The following is a 20,356-nucleotide window of genomic DNA, read 5'->3' on the forward strand; positions in this document are numbered from 1 at the left end:
ATGTTTAATGTTGTGAATTAAATTATTAGGAATTCAGTTTAAGAGGCTATAGCTTCAGGTTACTGTATTGTTTTTGACATTTGCAAAAATCTTAATTCCCTTAAATATATATCCTATATACTCATGTATATGTCTAGAAAACGTAGTCAAAAATCAATTCTCTCTCCCCTCCCCCCCCCAAAAAAAACAAAAAAACAAACAAAACCCAGTCAACTTATCTGCAGGTCAATGTGAGCACTGTAACTCAACTCTTATAAAAAAGGAACTATTCCCTTCTCTGACTACAGTAATGAAGGCAAGAGCTTAGTCCATCCTGGAACAACCCAAAAGAAGCCCTGACTCTCCCTCTGCTGCAGGGCTGCTTCTGGCTTTTTTGAATGCCTGGGTAGAAAACGGCAGCTGGTGCCAGGCTGCTTGGCCCTCTGAGATGGCATTAGCGATTCCCCCTCTCTGTGGAATAACTCTCAACGTATCTATAGATCATATAAACAGCCACAATTTTGTCCCTCAAATCTACCTCAGCTTATACATAAGGACGATTTATACATTAGTATATACAGTAATAACTAATATATAATTTTAATGTGTATAAGTAATATAGTACATATAAGGTATGTATTTGTAACACTTTTAAATTCAAGATACATTAATGGCAATCTGCCAGTGTAATGGGGCTCATTTCTCCTCCATCTTGTAGCCTTCTGTGATATTTAAAATCTAGCTGTGGTGGGTTTCATAGCTGCCAATGGTTCTGTCAGCTGAAGGACCTTAATAGACTGCAGATGAAGAGTTCTAAGTATTGAATTTACATAAGCACTGTACTGTTGTATGGATGTGGTCGAAGAAACCAAGTAATCTGCAATGTAAATGGTATTTTTTTATGTTTCTCAAATTACTATTTAAGAAAAAGTTCAAATCGGATATATGTTGTCAATGAGAAGAGTGAATCTAAAGTTGGTTTGTATCTTATTGATACTAGAAAATACTATAATAATTTAATATGTACGGTCTGGATTACCTTTATGCATCTGTGAAAAAGCCTAAATTTACAGTGATATATTGTGAAGAGAGATACAACATAGATTCCTAATTAACATATTTACATGCTTCAGATCTGGGTGTTTTTTTAAGACAGCACTTAGCATATTTTCTGATTTCCTTGCCACTGTAGGGAGTAAAGTGGCTAATTTTGTTAATCCACATGGTTGCTTTTTAGTTTATGATGTTAGCATGCAAACTTAAACACAGTAGAATTGAATCTATGTGTAACTTGGAGGTGTTAATATCTTTAAAAATGTTTTCCAAGAGAATCCAATGCACTGCAAAAATGAAAAAAATTAAAAGCTTCATTATTTTTCAAGTCCCTGTACATGAACAAAAATAATAGAGTAGTTATTTGTTTCAATAGAAATAAAGTACTATAATATTTATAGTCTGTGCCAGAATTATAATGACTCTGAGGCTAGAAGTGAAGAGTCACAGCATGTTCCACATGTTTTTAACACTGTTTTTCAAAGCTCTAGAGGCTATTAAATTTAATGAACCCATCTGCTGTGGGAAAGAGGTCCAACATAATCAGTTTTCACAGTGCCATACAATACAGATGGCATGCCACAATACTTGTGCCCAGTTAGATTTTTTATATGGTTCTCTTTACACATGGGGATTTCCCCCTTTGATTTGATAGTTTGCACATGTTTGTCTTTTGTGCCATTTTATTCTACAACAGCATAAATTACAGGCCACTTGTACCAGAAAAGATTCTAGAGAAGTTCTTTAAACAGTCAGTCTATATAAAATTAGAAGGGAATGCCATGATCACTAAACATCAACATAGGTTTCTCAAAAACAGGTCATGTCACGCTAATCTTATATCTTTTTTATAGACTTACATGCTTAGTAGATGGAGGGAATGTTGTGGATGTAGGATATCTTGATTTCAATAAGGTTTTCAACATGTTTCTCCTTGATTTCTTTCAAACAAGCTAGTAAAATGTGGGCTAGAAAATGCTAGAGTTAGGTTGATTGGTAATTGGCCAACTGATTCAATTCAAAGAGTAGTCACCAATGGCTCCTCTCCATCCTGGAAAGAAGTTATTAGTGAGGGCCATCCAGTCCTGGGTCCAGTGCTATTCAAAGTCTTTGTACTCTGCTGAGCAAGATTAGAATTAAAATGTCCTTAACAAATTAGAGACTTGGGCCAAAACTAACAAATTTTCTTGGAGGGGAGGAATATAATGTACCAGGCATAAGAAATGAAATGTATAGTTATAGGATGGGTGACATCTGAAATCTATACTTGAAAGGAATCTAGGGGTCTTGGTAGACCACAAGCTAAACATAACTCAACAGTGTGATATGGCATCCAAAAAATATCATGCAATGTTAGGCTGCCTCAATACTTTCTAGATTGGGGAAAGCAATAGTATCACACTATTACTTTACTATTACTTTACTGGGGGCCGGGCTGTGGCGCAGCTAGCTAGTAACCAGCTGCTATAAATCACTACTGACTGAGAGGTCATGAGTTCGAAGCCCGGGTCGGGTCAAGCCTCCGACCATAAAAAAAAAAAAATAGCCCCGGCTTGCTGTTGACCTAGCAGCCCCGAAAGACAGTTGAATCTGTCAATTAGGGAAATTTAGGGACGCTTTATGCAGGAGACTAATTTAACTAATCTACAACACCATAAAACTGCTCACGAGGAAAAGAAGAGGAAGAACAGCAACCAATGGACGGTGAAGCAACAGCTCCCCCTGTGGCCGGAAATCGTGAAGCTGGAAGATGTTAAAAAAATGCCTCTGTGTCTGTCTAAAACTGAATGTTGTTTGTCTATTGGCACTGAATGTTTGCCATATATGTGTTCATTGTAATCCGCCCTGAGTCCCCTTCGGGGTGAGAAGGGCGGAATATAAATACTGTAAATAAATAAATAAATTACTCTGGATAGACCTTCTCTTGAATAATGTGTCCCAATCTGGGCATTATAATTCAATATTGAGTAACTGGAAGGTCACTAGAAGCCAAGGTCTTTGAGGAGTGGATTAGGGAGCTGAGTATCTTATCATGGAGAAGAGAAGGGTAAGAGGTGACACGACATTCATGTTTAAATAGTTCAAAGAAATATTGATTCTTGCATGGCAGGGGGGTTAGACTAGATGGCCCATGTGGTTTCTTACAACTCTATTATTCTATGATTCTACAAAAGACTCATTTTGTTTGCAGCTGTTCCAGATTCTAGAACATACAGCAATGGATTGATATTATAGCAAAACAAATTTCACATAAACATTATGAAGAACTTCCTGACAGCGGAATATGCTGTCCAGAGTGTGGTAAAGTCTCCTTTGGGGGTTTTTAAGCAGAGGCTGAATGGCCAGCTGTCAAGGGTTCTTTCATTATCTTTTCCTGCATTTCAGGAGGTTGAACTGGATGGCCCATGTGGTCTTTTCCAATTCTTTGATTCTAATATTGTGATATCTACCATAACTAAAGTGAACTGATTAAAACAAACACTGCCATAGAATTACATCCATCCATTCACCCAGCAGTTTTAACTAACAATTAGTTCTGTGATGTAATACCCTGTATTGAATAAAAGTATTCTCTAATAACATTAGTTATACGTCTTAGTCTAGGACAAAAGTAAACATGTGATTTTAACAAATGCAACAGTCTGTTTGAAAATTCAGGGATTCTTAGTGAAAAGCTAGGCATAAAATGGGGTTTATTAATCTTGTTACATATGCTTAAAATACCTTTGAAATAATGCAAAATTGCACATTAAATGAAAAAATTAAAATACATCTTTCCATTAATTCATCCTATTATTATTTCTCAAGAAACCATATATGCATCTATTGAGTTGAGCAGCTCAATAAACCTCCTGGCTAGGTGGAAACGACAAGAATCTTTATACTGTAACTGATATGACATGCACATGCTTGCTATTATTACCAGCCAGCAGCTGAGTATATGTCACTAGGACTGTTTGAAGAAACACCCACCCACAGAACTGTTAACATAATTCAAAGACAGCAGTGTTAGTCTGGAATATCTGTGTGTAAAGGAGTCTTGTAGCTTCTTAGGCCCCTTCCACACAGCTGTATAAAATTCACATTGAACTGCATTATATGGCATTGTGGACTCAGATAATCCAGTTCAAAGCAGATATTGATGATAATAATACTAATAATAATACTAATACTAATAATAATAATAATAATAATAATAATAATAATAATAATAATAATAATAAACCTTTATTTATACCCCGCTCCATCTCCCAAAGGACTTGAAGTGGCTTACGGTGGGACAAGCCCAGAACAGTATTACATTAATAAAAACAGTAACACAATAAAATCACAATATAATAACACATCTTACAAAAGTTAAAATAATTTAAAACATTGACAGTAATCCCAATCTATGGTCAAGCACCATAGGCCCTGGGCCATTTTAAGGGGAATGGAAATCTGAAAATGCATATTCTTCAGTGACTTCGGTGACTATTATCTGCCTTGATATTCTGGGTTATATGACTGTGTGGAAGGACCCACAGAGAACAACTAAGAAAACAAAGTTGGCAGTAAAAGCCTTCACATATCAGTAGATTTAGTTTACAGAAATCAAGCTACCAACTTCTCCTAGTTGGCCTCTAAAGTGTTACGAGATCCCTTTGCAGCACTATTAATGACACTGATCTCAAGTTCAACCTAGCAATACTTGCACTTATCAGTTCAAAGCATAATTATCTCTGAACATTTGCTAAACAGAGTCCTTTTTGTCATATATTAAAATTAGGGTCATTGGCAATTCTTTATTTGTATATATTCCACAAAAAAGCAGATACATCATGAATGGCTACAATATTTAGAACCTTTAGCTAGATTATCTTTGGGGAACTGTGTGGGTAAAACTATGTACATATATGTACACAACTACCTACAATTTTCATGAATCATCTTGCTTTATAAATACCTGCAGAGCTCTTAACTACTCTACAGATGTTCAGATATCAGGCAGAAGAAAGGGCTTCAATTCAATATAGATCAACTCTGGTCAAATGTAATACCCGCTTCCTGTAAACCATAAACATGGAACACAGCCTCATGCATGTTTACTTTTTCTCCTGTCCAGAGCAATTTCCCTTTTCTTCTACTTTCAACCATGGATTGTCACTACGGGCACCACTGATTAAAAAATAATGGTTTCATTGGATATTACAACAATATATTTTAGTTGAGTCTATTTACTCTATTGGAAGCTTACAAAGTGAGTTCGCAGGCCAGAAAAATTGTACTGTCATTTGGTTGCTATATCTATTGTACACTAGGACAAGAAAGTAGTGGAATTGAAAAATCGGAGATATAGAATCAAATATGAAATAACATCTTGCCATAAAACTATTGATGAGGGAACAAGATATGAAACTTATATAGCAATATTTATAAAATATTATCTTAGCATTTTGCATAATGCATACAGAATACATATAATTTTAAAATGTTGTAAAATGTTGCTTCTAACTATGGGCATGCCAGGTTATGCATTGTTTGCTTTTCAGGAAGTGAAATGTTCACAAGGGTCCTCTACACAGAAAAAAAGCAGTGTGTGAAATTAAACTGCTTAATGTAGAGTGAAAAATGTAAGGAAGAACAGTAGATATTTAGTTAAGACATCTGTTTCTGAAAAAGAATGATCAACATGCTGAGAGGAAATGATAACACAAAGTATTTGTTTAAAGTTAGTCTGATTTTGTGAGAAACACAAAGAAGAGGGGGGAAATTCCTTATTTTCTTCTTCAATGAGTGATTCAGATGCATATTTTATTCTCTCACCTGGCCATAAATGATATTTACTGAAATATTTGTTCAGAACCACTGCAAATATTTACTTGTTGCAGCATGAAAGATCATTTCAAACTAACTGTGAAATATTGTAATGATTTCTCAATGTAGCAATCCATAATATGCACCGGAAATAAGAGACCCATCTCTTATTATGCTAAAAATGCTAATTACAGCTACTTATGATAATAACACAATTAACACAGTGCCAACTTTGGGAATAATATCTAGTGGAATGATTTGCTTTGATTTTTTTCTTAGAAGCTGTTAGACACAACTCTTTCATATTAAATAATGTATTGATATACTGTTATGAAATCTTTATCTAAAAATTTTGAAAAAATAATCCAAATGTCCAGGCTTTGGAGATGCAGTACTTTAATAAGAGATAAGTTATGTGAATCAAACTCATTGCAACCATTGTAAGATGATTGCTAGATGCCAAATGTATTTTATGATCTGTATGCCACTCCTAATCATTTGTGAGTGAACTAGAGGTTGTGGAGGCGTCCTGACTGGGTACTTTTCACACTTAAAATTATAACTTTATGCTTCTTGTATTTCTCTTTTAGTGAAACTGCCATAATGCCTACACTTTGGCAACTGGAAATATCAATATTACTAAATCTGTAGTAATCTGCTTGAAAGCATCTATAAGCTGTATTACAGAGATAATATGTTTCTGCTGATGTCAAGGTAGATGTTGTGGCTCAACCATCATGGCCCAGGTTTCATCGAGAGTTAGAGTTAGAAACAGATGAGGCGATGGATTTCAAGGGCATTCCTGCTTCAGTTCCAGGCCCCATGGCCTTGCAGGTGCCGGATATTGTGGAATCACAGGAGCCGCTAATTGACAAACATTCCAAAGTCTCTCCAGTGTTACCCATACCAGATGGTACAGACGTGGGGGAGAATGGAACTTTTAATCGGAGAGATTTTGTTACAAAAGATAGAAGCAGGAAACAAGGGGTGAGAAGAAGTCAAAGACTCACTCTAAAATTGGATAATGATTAAATTTCCTATGAGAACTTTGTGGGTTCTGCACTCCCTAATTCTTGCAGACTTGGGATTCTGTTAAAAGTACTCCTCACTCTATTCTGGTTGTGGTGTCAACTTTGTCTTTCCTCGGAAGAGGTTCTAGTTTTCAGCTCCTTGCCTTGTCTTCTGAATCTGTGCTGAGTTTCCAGTTTTCAGGAGAGCCGAGCCGTGACTCCCGAGTAGACCTTGCCTTGTTACCACGACTTCCTTTTTCCTGAATCGAGATTGACTCTGCTTTGTTTACCTTGCTTCCTTGACTTTGCTACGGGACTTTTCAAGCAGATTTGCAGTGCTTTGTTTCTGCTATTGCTTCATGGACAAACTTTGATTTCTAAAGGAAGCTATTGAGCTTCACTTGTGGATTACAAATTGGACATTGATAAACGCTTTCTGAATTGCAATAGAGTATATATTATACACTATTTCTTACTCTGACTTTCCATCTTAAATGCATATATATATATATATATATATATATATATATATAGCTTCAATAAACGGCTTGTGTGTTATATTGGCTCCAGTCTGGTTTTCGAGTGCTCGCGCTGCCTTGGGGTGCAACAGTAGAACAAGCTGGAGTATTGGTCATGATCCAATGATTTTGAATTTGCATGTATTCAGGCAATTCATCTTAATTTTCTATTTCAGCATCTTCAAAGTTAGCATCATTCTTGCATGAAACCCCAAACCAAATTTTAATGTACAGAGATTGCATCTGAAATGCACATATCTGAAATTTTAGGCTTATATAGATCATGACAAGAGGCAAGAGGAAAAAGTTACTTTTAGAAGCAGACTTGGAGAAGAGATTGGTATTTTCTTCTCCTAATATATGATTTATTTGCTTAAAAAACCCTCAACAAGGAGGGCACTGGAATCAAGTAAGAAATTTCTACTTTAACTGAATGTAATCTTTTTAAAAAACAAGTTGAATATATGAAATTTCTCCAGGCTTTCTTTTATATTATATTACTTTTCGTTTCCATTTCTTCCCTTATAATAAAAGATGACATTTTCTGTTAATATAGCAATATATACCTGCTGTAAATTTACTTTTAAACATTGCTTGTAAGTCTTGCAGCTGTTAATTTGCCTTCTGGTTTAACAAACAAGCTGTCACTGTAATATGTGGATAATGTTTCCAGTGTGCAGCTCTTGTTAAAGGCTAGCCATCTTCCAGACCATCAGCAACAGAAATGTTTACAAAAATGGCAGATTATATGAAAATTAGAGTTGAAATAATCTTCCCCGGGTCCTCCTCAAAGATTTCCTTTGTGAATTTTAATGTAAACTATTATCTCATGTTGTGCTAATATTAAGCAAACTTTTTGCAATCAACACTAATATTTCAACAGCCAACTCCTTTGCAGTGGCAATCTGCATTTGATGACATCAAACCAAAAACTTGTAATCCTGTTTCACATGTTTCAGGAATTTATTTACTCAACAAACTCAAAAATAAAAAATCACCATTTTATTCCAAGTCAAAACCTGCATGTTTAATTTGGGTCCAATAAAATGTTAAATATTATCCAATAAGAAAGAACATTTTACATATGACTGAAAAAACCCCCAAAGAGTAATAGATAATAAAAAAAAATAAAGTGTATTTGAGACAAACTGGAAAAAAAAGAGAAAATTCTAACCTAAGTCTTAATGATGAAGTGGATTCTCAAGTCTTAATGATGAAGCGGATTCTCGTCCACCAAATCTTATGCTAGAAATTTTTTCCCAGTTAGTCTCAAAAGTACCATTGGATCCCTTCTCATCTTTTAATCTTAAAACAGACTAACATTGCTATATCTTTGAATACTACAAAATAGCATAAAAAGAAAGGGAAATGAGAGAAAATCAGACCAAAGGGAAGGATTAAGGCAATGTGGAGGAGTGGAGGTTTTAAGGGAAGTTGTTCAACACAAATGTGGATAACCATTTAAACCCTAGTCAATAAGAAATAAGTGCCCAAAAGTATTTTCCCCCAAAAGTTAAGCAAGGTTTGTATATGTGTGTAGCTTATTTAAGGCTATCAGGCAATTCACCCCTGTCTTTTTGATAAAGGAATTGAGGGTTCGGAGATCTAGTAGGGATCAACGGCCTCAAAACAGATCAGCTGCAGCTCTAGAGCCATATTTTGTTCACCTCAGTTTAAGAGAAAAGTGCCATGGATGGGAACAGGTATGAATCAGCAGGCAGAGTCCAGAAAGGTTTACTAAATCAACCTGTACTAGAAATGTTATGGATGCAATATGTTTTCTCTAGCACAGGATTCCTGGACATATTTGTAATAAACCAAAAAACTTTGACAGAGTCCTATAATATAGCTGTGATAATTTGATGATGTTTACTAAACCTAAGAGCTGTTTTAAGTCTCCTACCCACTTTGAGTCTCCTTGTGGAGAGAGAAAGTGGGGTATAAATCATCATCATCATCATCATCATTATCATCACGAAAATGATAATGTATGTATAAGCAAGTTATCCCCCCCCTCCCCATATTCGTTTGTTAATGAGCAACTATATTTAAAAGTTTACATCTAGGGTATATTTTTTCAATTCATTTCATTTCATTCAAAAATAAAAACAAAAAGTAGAAGAAAACAAGTTAAAGGATGAATTCACCAGCAGCTGAATTGATAGTTATCAAAAGCTAAGCTCAGTGTGCCAGTTTGCTTTCTATTGAATGATGGGCAGAATCTAGGACAGCTGATATGCTCTACTCAGTTACTTAAGGAACCATCCATCTCCAAGAGACAAAATAACAATTGCCATGCCTTAAATCAAGTGAGAATGAGGGATGCAATCAAAAGAAAATAATCAGTTCTTTTCCTGCTTCAGATAAAATTTCAGGTAGTAAGCACTTATTGATGCCCACAGCAAATGTTGCAATGAAAGGCCGATGAGGAATGAGCTCATCATAATTCCAATGCTACTTGAAGAAATCAGTTCTAGAGATAGCTGGAGAATATATGAAAAATGTTACTGCAATAGTAGATGCATCTTACATTACAAAAGAAAGAGACTTGCACAATGTTCAGACAATATATCATGGAACTGCCATCATATATCTGTAGAACTGCTCAAAAAAGATGCTCAAGCAGCCCCAAATACTGCATTATTTCAATCTGGCAGAAAGATTAGAAGTTTCATCCAAGAAATGAAGCAAGCAAACATTAACTAAACCTTAAATAAACCTATGGACCAACCACATATATCTCAGATTGCCATTCTGATCACAGGACAAAATGCAAAGTCCACATTATAGTAATATTCTTGCATGCTGCGAGCTACTGGTCAAAAGACATTCAATATAATGTCAAGTTTTTAACTTTGTGCTTTTAAATACATTACAACTGTGCCCTCTGTTTGCTTCTGACACAATAAATAAAGTAATATTTATAAGATAAATAAAGTCTTTAGTTTCTAGAGTGAGAATTCAAAATGTGAAACAATTGCAACAGAAAAATACAATATTTGAATCCCATGGTTCAACCCACACTAAAACTACAAAGCATATCAATATCTATAGAATGTTGTAGGTTTGTCACAAGGCAGTTTAACAGTTTAAATTTGTTCAGGCAATTGGTCATGGGGGAGAAAAGGGATTCCAGTAAATCAGAACATTATTGCCACAATAATACTTCATGAACCTGGACCCAATTGGATTTTATGAAAGAGAGGGCTTGAAAAACCTGTTTTTTTAAATTGAGATTGAGCTAATATCAGTTCAAACTAATCTCAATTTAAACTAACCTGTAGTTGAGAAATGCAGTTTTCAAAAGTAAACTCTATGCAGGACGATGTATTACTCACCATAAAAATGTAAGCACAAAACAAACACAAAATAAAAATGTTGTATCATCACTGAAAAACAAAACAGGTTCTAATGTTTTCTAGCAGTCATGCTTAAGACTATAAAAACGCTAAAAGGAGAAAGGGTATCTATTCAGCTTCAACATGAAAGGCATCTCCCTTTTTTAAAAATCATTCCTATATGCTTAAATACTTCTTGAAAAACTCCCAAGACATTCTTGCAAGGTTTCCTATTGGAATCCTTAGCATACCAGCTTTTGTTTTGCATCTATCTGGATTCAGAACTCACCTTGAGATTTTTGCTATGTATTTTTAATTTGGATTAGACCTCTGAACTAGATTACATGTCTCTACTAGAACACCCTACTAGATTCGATATGCAGCATAAATTTAGTGCATGTAGATATAACACAAAGGTTAGAAGCTAGAAAACATCCATTTTCTTGTCAGTCGTTGAACTAGAATCCCATCATTTGGCCAACTGGTGTTACCTACAGGTGTACAAGTCTTATTTGCAGGATTTGATTTACACTTACTCTATATATTCATACAGTATGTGATTGATGAACAAAATGGTACCTTACTCAATGGGCATGGAATCATACATTCTCTGAAAATGAAAGACTTGCCATTAACTGCTGCAACTCGAATTAGTTCATTCACCCTATGTAAACTGTACTTCATCTAACAGTACATGCACAATCTCCAAGAAAGCAGAGGTTCGGGGTATGCTATAGTATTAAATGTAAGACGAGACTGCAAAAACAACAACCCCAAACCACTAGCTGTATGACATTTTGTCTCTTGCACACTTACAGTGCTGTCAACATAGGCTTCAGTCCATACCACATCATGCTCTTGATCAATCACTTTGGGACGGCTAAGCACATGGAGATATTCCATAACGTTTTCCTGGACATCAGCTAGAGTTGAAATCTGAGTGAAAAAACCTGTAGACATTTTAAGGGAGACACAGAAAGAGAGATACATGATGATGATGATGATGATGATGATGATGATGATGATGATGATGATGATGATGATGATGGTGATGATTATATTCATCCTGCCTTCTCTTTGTGCCACAAGTAATGGGAAACATGAGAGAGAAGATGAAGGGGAAAAAAAATCCAAAGAAGGCGGCTTGTCAAGCATTAATTTGTGAAATCACAAGTCTGTGAAATGATATGTCAGTCCTGAAAGGTTCAATTCCTCAGAGTGTTATAGACCATTGCACAGTCTTCCCTACCATTTTTTTTTGTTCTGAGTCAATTTTTTCAGTTTCAGGATAAAGTAAAAGTAGAGGGAGTTTATTTTTAAAAGTAAATGATGGAACATTATTAACTTCTTTTTCTCAAGCATCACAAATGTATGTTTATTGTACTGTAAAATTTCTAATTTTATCAAATTTGAATTCTATTAGTTCTAAAGCTGAATACTGTACACAGATATATCATCAGCACATCAATTTTTTTTTCTCTTAGCTCACATTACAGCAGTTTAATATTGTGTTGGAAGAAGTCAATGGTTATCCACAGCAAATAAAATGATTTTCAGTGGCAGAAGGATCTTCAAGAAATCTTTAGTATTGTAAGTACTCTGTAGACTGGATACTGAGCAGCAATTTTCAGTGAGTTTCTTTCAAAAATTTGCTTTTTGCATTGGCTTAATTTTTTTTGATAATCTGGATATCCAGAACTGGTGAAAGGCATTTTGTTGCCTTAGCTGTTTACTTAAATATTTCTATTCTACCTCATATAGTAAGATCTCTGGACAGCTTATAAATAAATCAGCTTGAACAATTTGAGAACAGTAGCAATGTGAAACAATACAAATAATGTAACAGTCTAAAACATATTAAATAGTTGAATGCTTAAAAAATTAAAGTTAAAACTATCTAAAACTATCCATGTATAGCAATTTGGATCATTAGATCCCTACAATCCTTTTTAAAAACTAGGTTTTAAGTTGGCAAGATAATGAAAGGAAGTTCAGCACCAACCGGAATGCCTAGGAGTTCAACATCAACTGGTTGCCAAGGTGAGGGCATTTCACAACTGGGATGCTATCAGTAATGAAGATCCTCTCCCAAGTCTTCAAACAGGGTATAGCTCCCACTCATGGTATGTGGAGGAAGTCAGTGAAATAGTATCCTTCACTGGCATCAGGCTGACTCCAGAAACCCTGTATGGAATTGACAGCTCTGTCTTCCAGCACAGTCATGTTCATAAGAACCATTTAAATTGGAAGTCCTGCTCTACAAGAGTGTCTGCTGTTTTCACACCTTGTCGAATAGTAGGACCAGCCAAGTATATATTCTTCAAGGAGATTATTAATTAGGATAACTAGTTAATGAGTTCCTTCTTCAAGACAGCAATACTTTATACTGGAAATATTTAAGGGTGACAGAAATTTCCATGCAAAAATCAAACTATACAAATGCTGTTCCACACAGTGGCAGTCTGTGGTTTCCATACCAGTGAAGAACTTTTTAAAAGGAAGGCCCTGTTCTACAAGAGTATCTGCTGTTGGAAATGGTTTTCACACCTTGTCTAATAGTAGGACCAGCCAAGCAGGCCTGTAGCGAGGGGGGGGGGGTTAGGGGTTCAACCCCCCCCCTTTGAAATTTTTCAGGTTATAAAAAAAACCTGGTTTACTCATGAATTTTAACTGGTTAACCAAATCCCCATGCTAAGTCTATGAGACACAAAACACTAAGAGTCCCTCCAGGCACTATTTCAAGCAGATATTGACAGGTTTGTAGCGGGGAGGAGTGTGTGCTAGGGGTTAAACCCCCCCCCCCCCCCAAAATTTCAAAACCCCTCCCGAAATTTTTTTCTGGCTACGGCCCTGCAGCCAAGTATATATTCAAGTTTTTGGATTGTTTTGAAGGAAGTATAGGTTCAACATCTTGGAAAACTACTTTAAAATCTGGCATCAAAATCTAAAATTGATTCTCCACTCCACTGACATGGGAGTCAGCAGCTTCCACTGGATCCAAGTATGTGTCTTGGGCAATCACTAGTCTCTTGACTAGGTTTTCCCCCATAGAAAAGAATAGATCCAATTTATTCCAGTGGGAAATTTTAAACTAAAATACAGCATTAGGGACAATTCTGCAAGCAACATAAGTACAACATGAGTTTAACGAAGCAACAAAATAAAATAAAATAAAATATTGTCCCTGCTGCAAGATTTTTCTCAGCCCTAGGCATTTTTATGTATTGCTGTGCAGAATATGTAAAAAAATTGCAACAATTTAGGCTGCATAGCAAAGTAAAAATAGTAGATTTTTTTATTTCCATCTCTGGCATTAATCAGACTGTGTATTTTTAGGTAGTTTTTATGTGTGCTCATCTTTATAAAAATGAAAGGTAACAGTTTTGTCCTGGGAAGGTTCATATGAAATGCACAAAACATCTGTGTCGAGGCTTGGCTATGTTTTGCATGCCTGGATTATTGTACTACCCTACTGGTGGGTTAGCCTTCTTGCTCTCTTCTCCTGCTGACCTTAATTCAGAACAGTGCTATCCATTGTTTTAAATCTCTTAAATATTCACATGTTTTTTTCTCCCCATAGATTCCTTCACTAGGTACCAGTTCAGGACTGGGCCCTTTTCAAACTTTTGGTTCCAGTATTTAAGGTTTTGTGTTTCCCCCGTACCTGACCGTTTAGCTATTATGGTATGTACCATCTATGATATACAGGAAAAGGATAATTGTCTGTTTTATTGACGTGCACAAATCTGTTAAAAGTGTGAGCCTTTCAAGATCTGGCTCTTACTTTGGACCTATGGCTTGAGAAGGTTACTTGTTTTCACAAAGATCTTCTTCTTTGATTCCTGGATCAAGCTAATGAAGTTGCTGAAATGCTTAATAGCTGGTAGGATGTTGGAGATTTTGTGTAAAACGGGGTAATGTTTTATTGTCTTTGTCTTTATGTATGTTTGAGGTTCTGCATGTAATATGTCACTCTAGCCTCAAAAATAATGCATGAACCTTTCTCCGTAGGATGCTATATTTTAGGATTTCATATTATGGATTTTATAGAGTTATTCCTTAGTGCTATAATAGCTAGCAGTTGCCTAATCAATAATTTGGCAGGCTCAACTGCATCTTGTAATTGTTTTGTTCTTTCCAAGAATCAATGAATTTCATCAACCTCTTTCTTTAGTGATAATGTGAAAGACTAGGCACATGATGGATAACTAATAATGGAATTAACTATAATTAAATAAAATAGAGTTATCAAATTACCATAGTGAAGCAGACTATTTTTAAAGGCTCACTTTGGCTGCTTTGTTTGAGGCAAACTCAAATGTCAGTCCACATTTGTTTTTACAGCTGGCACACTTTCAGTTGTAACTGACTGTTGCAGAAAAGGCCATGTCTAAATCCCTGAAAATCTGGAAGTTTGAATCTTTGGAAAACTTTCTGTGCTCATATTTGCAGTTTCTTCACCTTTGTTTTTATTCTCCTATTAGGAAGATCACTGTAAACTTCCATAAGCTATTATGCAGCACCTTAATTGTTTTAATGTATTTAAAATGGGCTTTCGCTTTGCCTCATTAGGTCCACAATCCCTCAAGATACAGCCAAATTATGTAAGAGAAAGTCATGCTGGAATATGAGTAGGAGACAGGAGAAGCTGATCTTGCAGGGTGGTGTGAATTTCCAAAGTGATCCAGTTCGGGGGGGGGGGGGGGACTTCATTATGCACAATTCAGTCAGCCGGAAATCTTTCAAACACCCTTCAGCTCTTTTGTGCTTCCAAGGGGAAAATCACCACAAGGAAAATTGATGTTTGGGTCAGTGACCCCTGTGACAGCTACAGACTTTGGCTTACCCAGCCATGCAAGAATTAGACTGCACAGCAGTACTTCAGAGGCTCTGCAGATCAGCACTGCCAAGTCTTCCTCCTCTCTTGCAGCTATTATCTACCATTCCTCCGGCCCTGCCAAATAAAATCTCCATTTGGCCATGTTATAGCTGATAAGGACAAACTCTTTAAAGCTATAATTCCATGTGTGAAAACACAAGGAAGCTGGGGACAGATTATTTAACATAGTCATTTCATTCCATGAGTGAACTAAACTTGTGCTGGCAATCATGCTATGTTATTCATTCCAGCTGATGTGCCATGCAGCATCAAAAACGGTAATAAAATTCTTCAAGGCTTGTGTACAGTAGAGTCTCACTTATCCAAGCCTCGCTTATCCAAGCCTCTGGATTATCCAAGCCATTTTTGTAGTCAATGTTTTCAATATATCATGATATTTTGGTGCTAAATTCGTAAATACAGTAATTGCAACATAACATTACTGTGTATTGAACTACTTTTTCTGTCAAATTTGTTGTATAACATGATGTTTTGGTGCTTTATTTGTAAAATCATAACCTAATTTGATGTTTAATAGGCTTTTCCTTAATCTCTCCTTATTATCCAAGATATTCGCTTATCCAAGCTTCTGCTGGCCCGTTTAGCTTGGATAAATGAGACTCTACTGTAAAATGGAGCCCTTCAAGGTTCTTTAGTGTCAAGCTTTTTCTAATTCATGTCACTACTAGATGTGAAGATTTGTTTTTAATGCTTGAAAATTATTTTTTAAAAACAAAACAAAACAACGAATATACTAATTGGGCTCATTTTTGAAATGCATACATTTTTCTTCCACTGACAGAAGTGCTTCAGTGTAAACTATTTATGCATCTTTCAGATGTATATATAACTGTTTAAGCATATTTCAAATGTATATATATTCTTTACTGCACCAATTGTCCTGCAATTGTAGAAGTGCACAGGCTACAGATTGTGTTCAAGATTGCATTCGGTTTTGGGATTTGCATAGCAAATTATATACATTTTGTTCAAGAGCAAACTGAATTTTGCCCAAATGAGAAATGTCATAAGTAGTGGGTACAAGTGCCTCTGCTATTTGATCAAGTAGCTGATAGCCACCAATGAGGTGTTTAAAGTATATTCCAGGATAGAAAAAGCCATAGAAGCTGAGAAGTTAGTCCCCAAGAGATACTGTGTTGCAAAACTAGCCTGAATTTAATTGCCGAGTCTAAAGAATAAATCTTGTGAAAGTTGTTTAGCAATCCTCTAACATATTTCCAGTTACTACCAGGGCACTTTCACACATACGTTAAACCTGCTTTGGAGCGAGTTTAAGAAACCCACTCCGAAGCAGGTCTAAGACCCTCACCTGGGAAAAAATGGGATTTGCCTATTGGCTTTCCTCATGCCATCTCCAAAAACCTTCAGTATGGTATTGGGCCACTCAAACCTGCTCCCCTAAAAGCCTTAAAAATTAAGGAAAACTTACTGCGTCACCATTAGGCCTCTCTGCAGACCTCCTGGAACACAGCAATGATGCACCAAGAGGCGGGTTGTTAGGGTGGGGAGTGGGTGCCCTCTTCAGTTTTGCAGGCTTTTGGAAATCTGAAAAACTGAGCTGGGCTGTGGGGATGGATTCTTGAGTAATCCCAGGACCCCTGGCTGTGGGGACAGACCCATGGGTTAGTCCCCACAGGGTGCGTCACCTATTAGAACTGGGCCTTTCAAGAATGCCTGGATATAATGGGATATCTAAATAATGCGGAATAAAGCTTTATCTCAAATTACTTTGCTTTTACCTGAGGCATCGTTAGAACATCTCAGGTAAAAATCTGACAGGGCCTGGGGATATGGGCCCTGCCTGGAAGGGCCTCCTATTATCATGGCCTTCAGCACAAAGAAGTTGAAAAGGAGGTGACAGACAAACCATTAGGATAAGATGAAGATGTTCTTCAAAGTTCATTCCCCCTCAAAAAGAGAGAGAGAGAGAGAGAGAGAGAGAGGAAGGGTGGGAAGGGAGAGGGAAATGGTGCTGAGCCATATAGGCCATTTGGTCTTGGCAACTAACACAAATCTTTACTTTTCCATTACTAGAGACAGGGCTAGCATATCTAGAATCAAGAACCAGGGAAAAAATGTATCTCTCCATTATCACTTTTTCCAAATGGCTGTGTCTAGATCTTAATGAAGGATGGGTAATATACTTTTTGAAATGCTAACATACTTCATTGTTGACTAAACAGTCTCCTAAAAACATGCTTCAAACGAATTCTTATGTAGTGACTAAGGCTAAATCCTAGTGCAATATTAGCTGATTAAACAAATCTTCAAATGGAATAATTTTCATCAGATGGGCACAGACAGCGGTTAAAGCAACAATCCATGACTAAATGGATGGTTTTAAGTGAATCATTAGAATGTCATGTGGTGTGCACACATGCAAAAGTGAGAAAACTTCAATACATAACACAATGACAGATGGAATCGTAGCTTAACTAAAAATTTTGGCGTTATGCTGCATTATGTACTCAGAGGTTTTCAGTAAGTCTTGTCACATTTGTTTAGTATAAAACTTAAAACAAATATGCTCCTCTGCGCATCCTGATGAACAGTTCTATATAATATAGATACTTTCTAGTTTCTACTTAAGAGGCTCTAATATCCTCAGATTAAAATAGATATAAACATAAAGTGCCAAGATATCTCACTGGATACTAAAGTTAGGATGGCCCATACCATTGTATTTTTCATTCCTATGTATAGTAGGTAAAACTGGGATGGTGGAGAAAGCTGATAGGAAAAAATAATCACATTTGAGATGTGGCACTTGAGAAGAATCCTATGGGTACTATGGACTGCTAATAAGACAAATCAATGAGACCTTAAACAAAGCCTACACAACATGTGGCTCTCCAGGTGGTTAGGACTTCAACTCCCAAAATTCTTGATCAATGGACAAGCTGGCTAAGGCTTCTGGGAGATGGAGTCCCAAACACCTGGAGGGCCACAAGTTGTGCAGACCTGCTTAAGCAAATCATGCCGGAACTCTCCTAAGAATCCCAGATGACTAAGGCCGGTTCCACACAGGGGAAAAGTCTGGTCCGACCTGGGTTTAGAAAACCCAGGTCAGGCCAGACTTCTGTCCCAACTACGGCAAAAAAAACCCCACACTATCCTGGGGTGTGTGTCCATATGCCTTGCCGGACCTTCCAGAAAAGCCTTAAAAAGTAAAAATTACTTACCCGACCAACATTACCCTGCTGCCAGCCCTCTTTTGGCATGTAGAAATGACGTGTCAAGAAAAGATGGCCGAGATGCAATTTTCCTCCTTCCCCCCCCCCCTTTCTGGCGCATCATTTCTACACATCAGGAGAGGGCTAGCATCGGGGCAATGGTGGCCGGGAAAGTAATTTTTTACTTTTTGAGGCTTTTAAAGGGGTTTTGGGGAGGGGATGTAGGCTTTCTTGGGGTTTCCGGGCTGTGTGGATTGGGCCTGAAAGTAACACAATGCAATCCCTGGTCTCAATCCACACAGAGCCCACAGCTGGAAAGACCTGGGTCCTCTGAAAGGCCTGGATTTTTCCAGGTGCCAAATTAATTTGCTTTTACCTGACACATTGTTTGGACACCTCAGGTAAAAACGAAGGAGCTTGGACATTTTGCGAGCTGTTTGGATGTACCCAAAGATGAGAGTAATGTATTTTGGACATATTGTGAGAAAATATGCATCACTAAAAGATATATTAATGCTTGGTAAGGCAGAACGGAGCAAGAAATGGGGAAGACCACATTCCAGATGGATAGATTCATCAAGGAAGTCTGCAAGTCCCAAACAGAGCTGCTGATGATAGGGTGACTCAATGTTCCCTTATTCATAGAGACTCCATTAGTCAACTGAAGTCAACCTGATTGTATTTTACAACAAATTATAGAAATGGACAATTGAGCATTAGCTTGATGTTCATTTCCCCAATCCAAATCTCATCCTACCATTCAGATATTATTATCCCTTTGAGGATAATCATACACATAGTTCAGTTTTCAAAGCAGCTGTATGGCACAGTTACTTAGTAGAGACGTGTAATTTGGCCAAAAGGAATGCTATTTCAGGGTCCCCTAATTCTGTTTACCAGGAAGTTACTCAAATCTGGATGAATGTTGCCATTTTCATTCAGCACAGATTCAGCCCATTGACTACAATGGGAAACTTTAAAGCCTCAGTCCTCAGTCATTTTAAGGCCATCTACATGAAACCTACATCAGTTTTAGACCCCATTTACAACTGCAGGCCTGCCAAGTTTCAGAACCATCCACCAATCTACTGATTTTTTAAAAAATTAGTTTAGGTTTTTACCATAACATTTTTTAAAAATAAGACAAACGGCAAAGGAGGGTTCCGGGAATTGTAGTCGGTGGTTGTGTCCCTTCTCAGCCAATCAGAACATGGACACAACCAGGCCTTTTATTGACTGGTAAACAGAGAGAGAAAAAAAACTTCAACTCCCATCTTCAGCTCCTAGAGGAACTCAAAGACTTTTCAATGCCTGCCCCATAAAAGTGCTGCTGCTAAAGCAAGTTCCCAGCAGGGTCCTCTCTGGAGGAGGAGCCTAGGGAACTTTTCTGCTGCCGGAAAGGGAGAAAAAATGCTGCAGGATCTTCTCCAGGGGCCCTGGCAGACCCCTGCCTCAGATATAATGCAGACCTAACTCCATCCTCTCTAGTAGCCGATAAATCCGGCTCTATTGATCTGTTTCGTCCAGCTTTTTGCTTCCCTCCTCCAAGTTCTGTTTTTGGGGGAATTACACAAAATGGAACACCTAA

The 20,356-nt window shown here is 37.0% G+C and overlaps 1 protein-coding gene across 3 annotated transcripts in view; it reads right to left on the reverse strand.

Moving 5' to 3' along the window:
• Positions 1–20,356, reverse strand: part of cacna2d3 (calcium voltage-gated channel auxiliary subunit alpha2delta 3) — a 713,907-nt gene that overhangs the window by 222,913 nt on the left and 470,638 nt on the right. For all 3 annotated transcript variants that reach the window (XR_010002615.1, XM_062969910.1, XM_062969909.1), the window contains exon 13: positions 11,512–11,645. Coding sequence is in view for 2 of the 3 variants with exons in the window: in XM_062969910.1 (XP_062825980.1) it covers positions 11,512–11,645 (134 nt within the window). In the remaining variant the exon portion in view is untranslated. The remainder of the gene's footprint in view (positions 1–11,511; positions 11,646–20,356) is intronic.

Source organism: Anolis carolinensis, chromosome 2 (genome assembly GCF_035594765.1).
Source record: "Anolis carolinensis isolate JA03-04 chromosome 2, rAnoCar3.1.pri, whole genome shotgun sequence".
NCBI classification, from domain to species: Eukaryota; Metazoa; Chordata; class Lepidosauria; order Squamata; family Dactyloidae; genus Anolis; species Anolis carolinensis.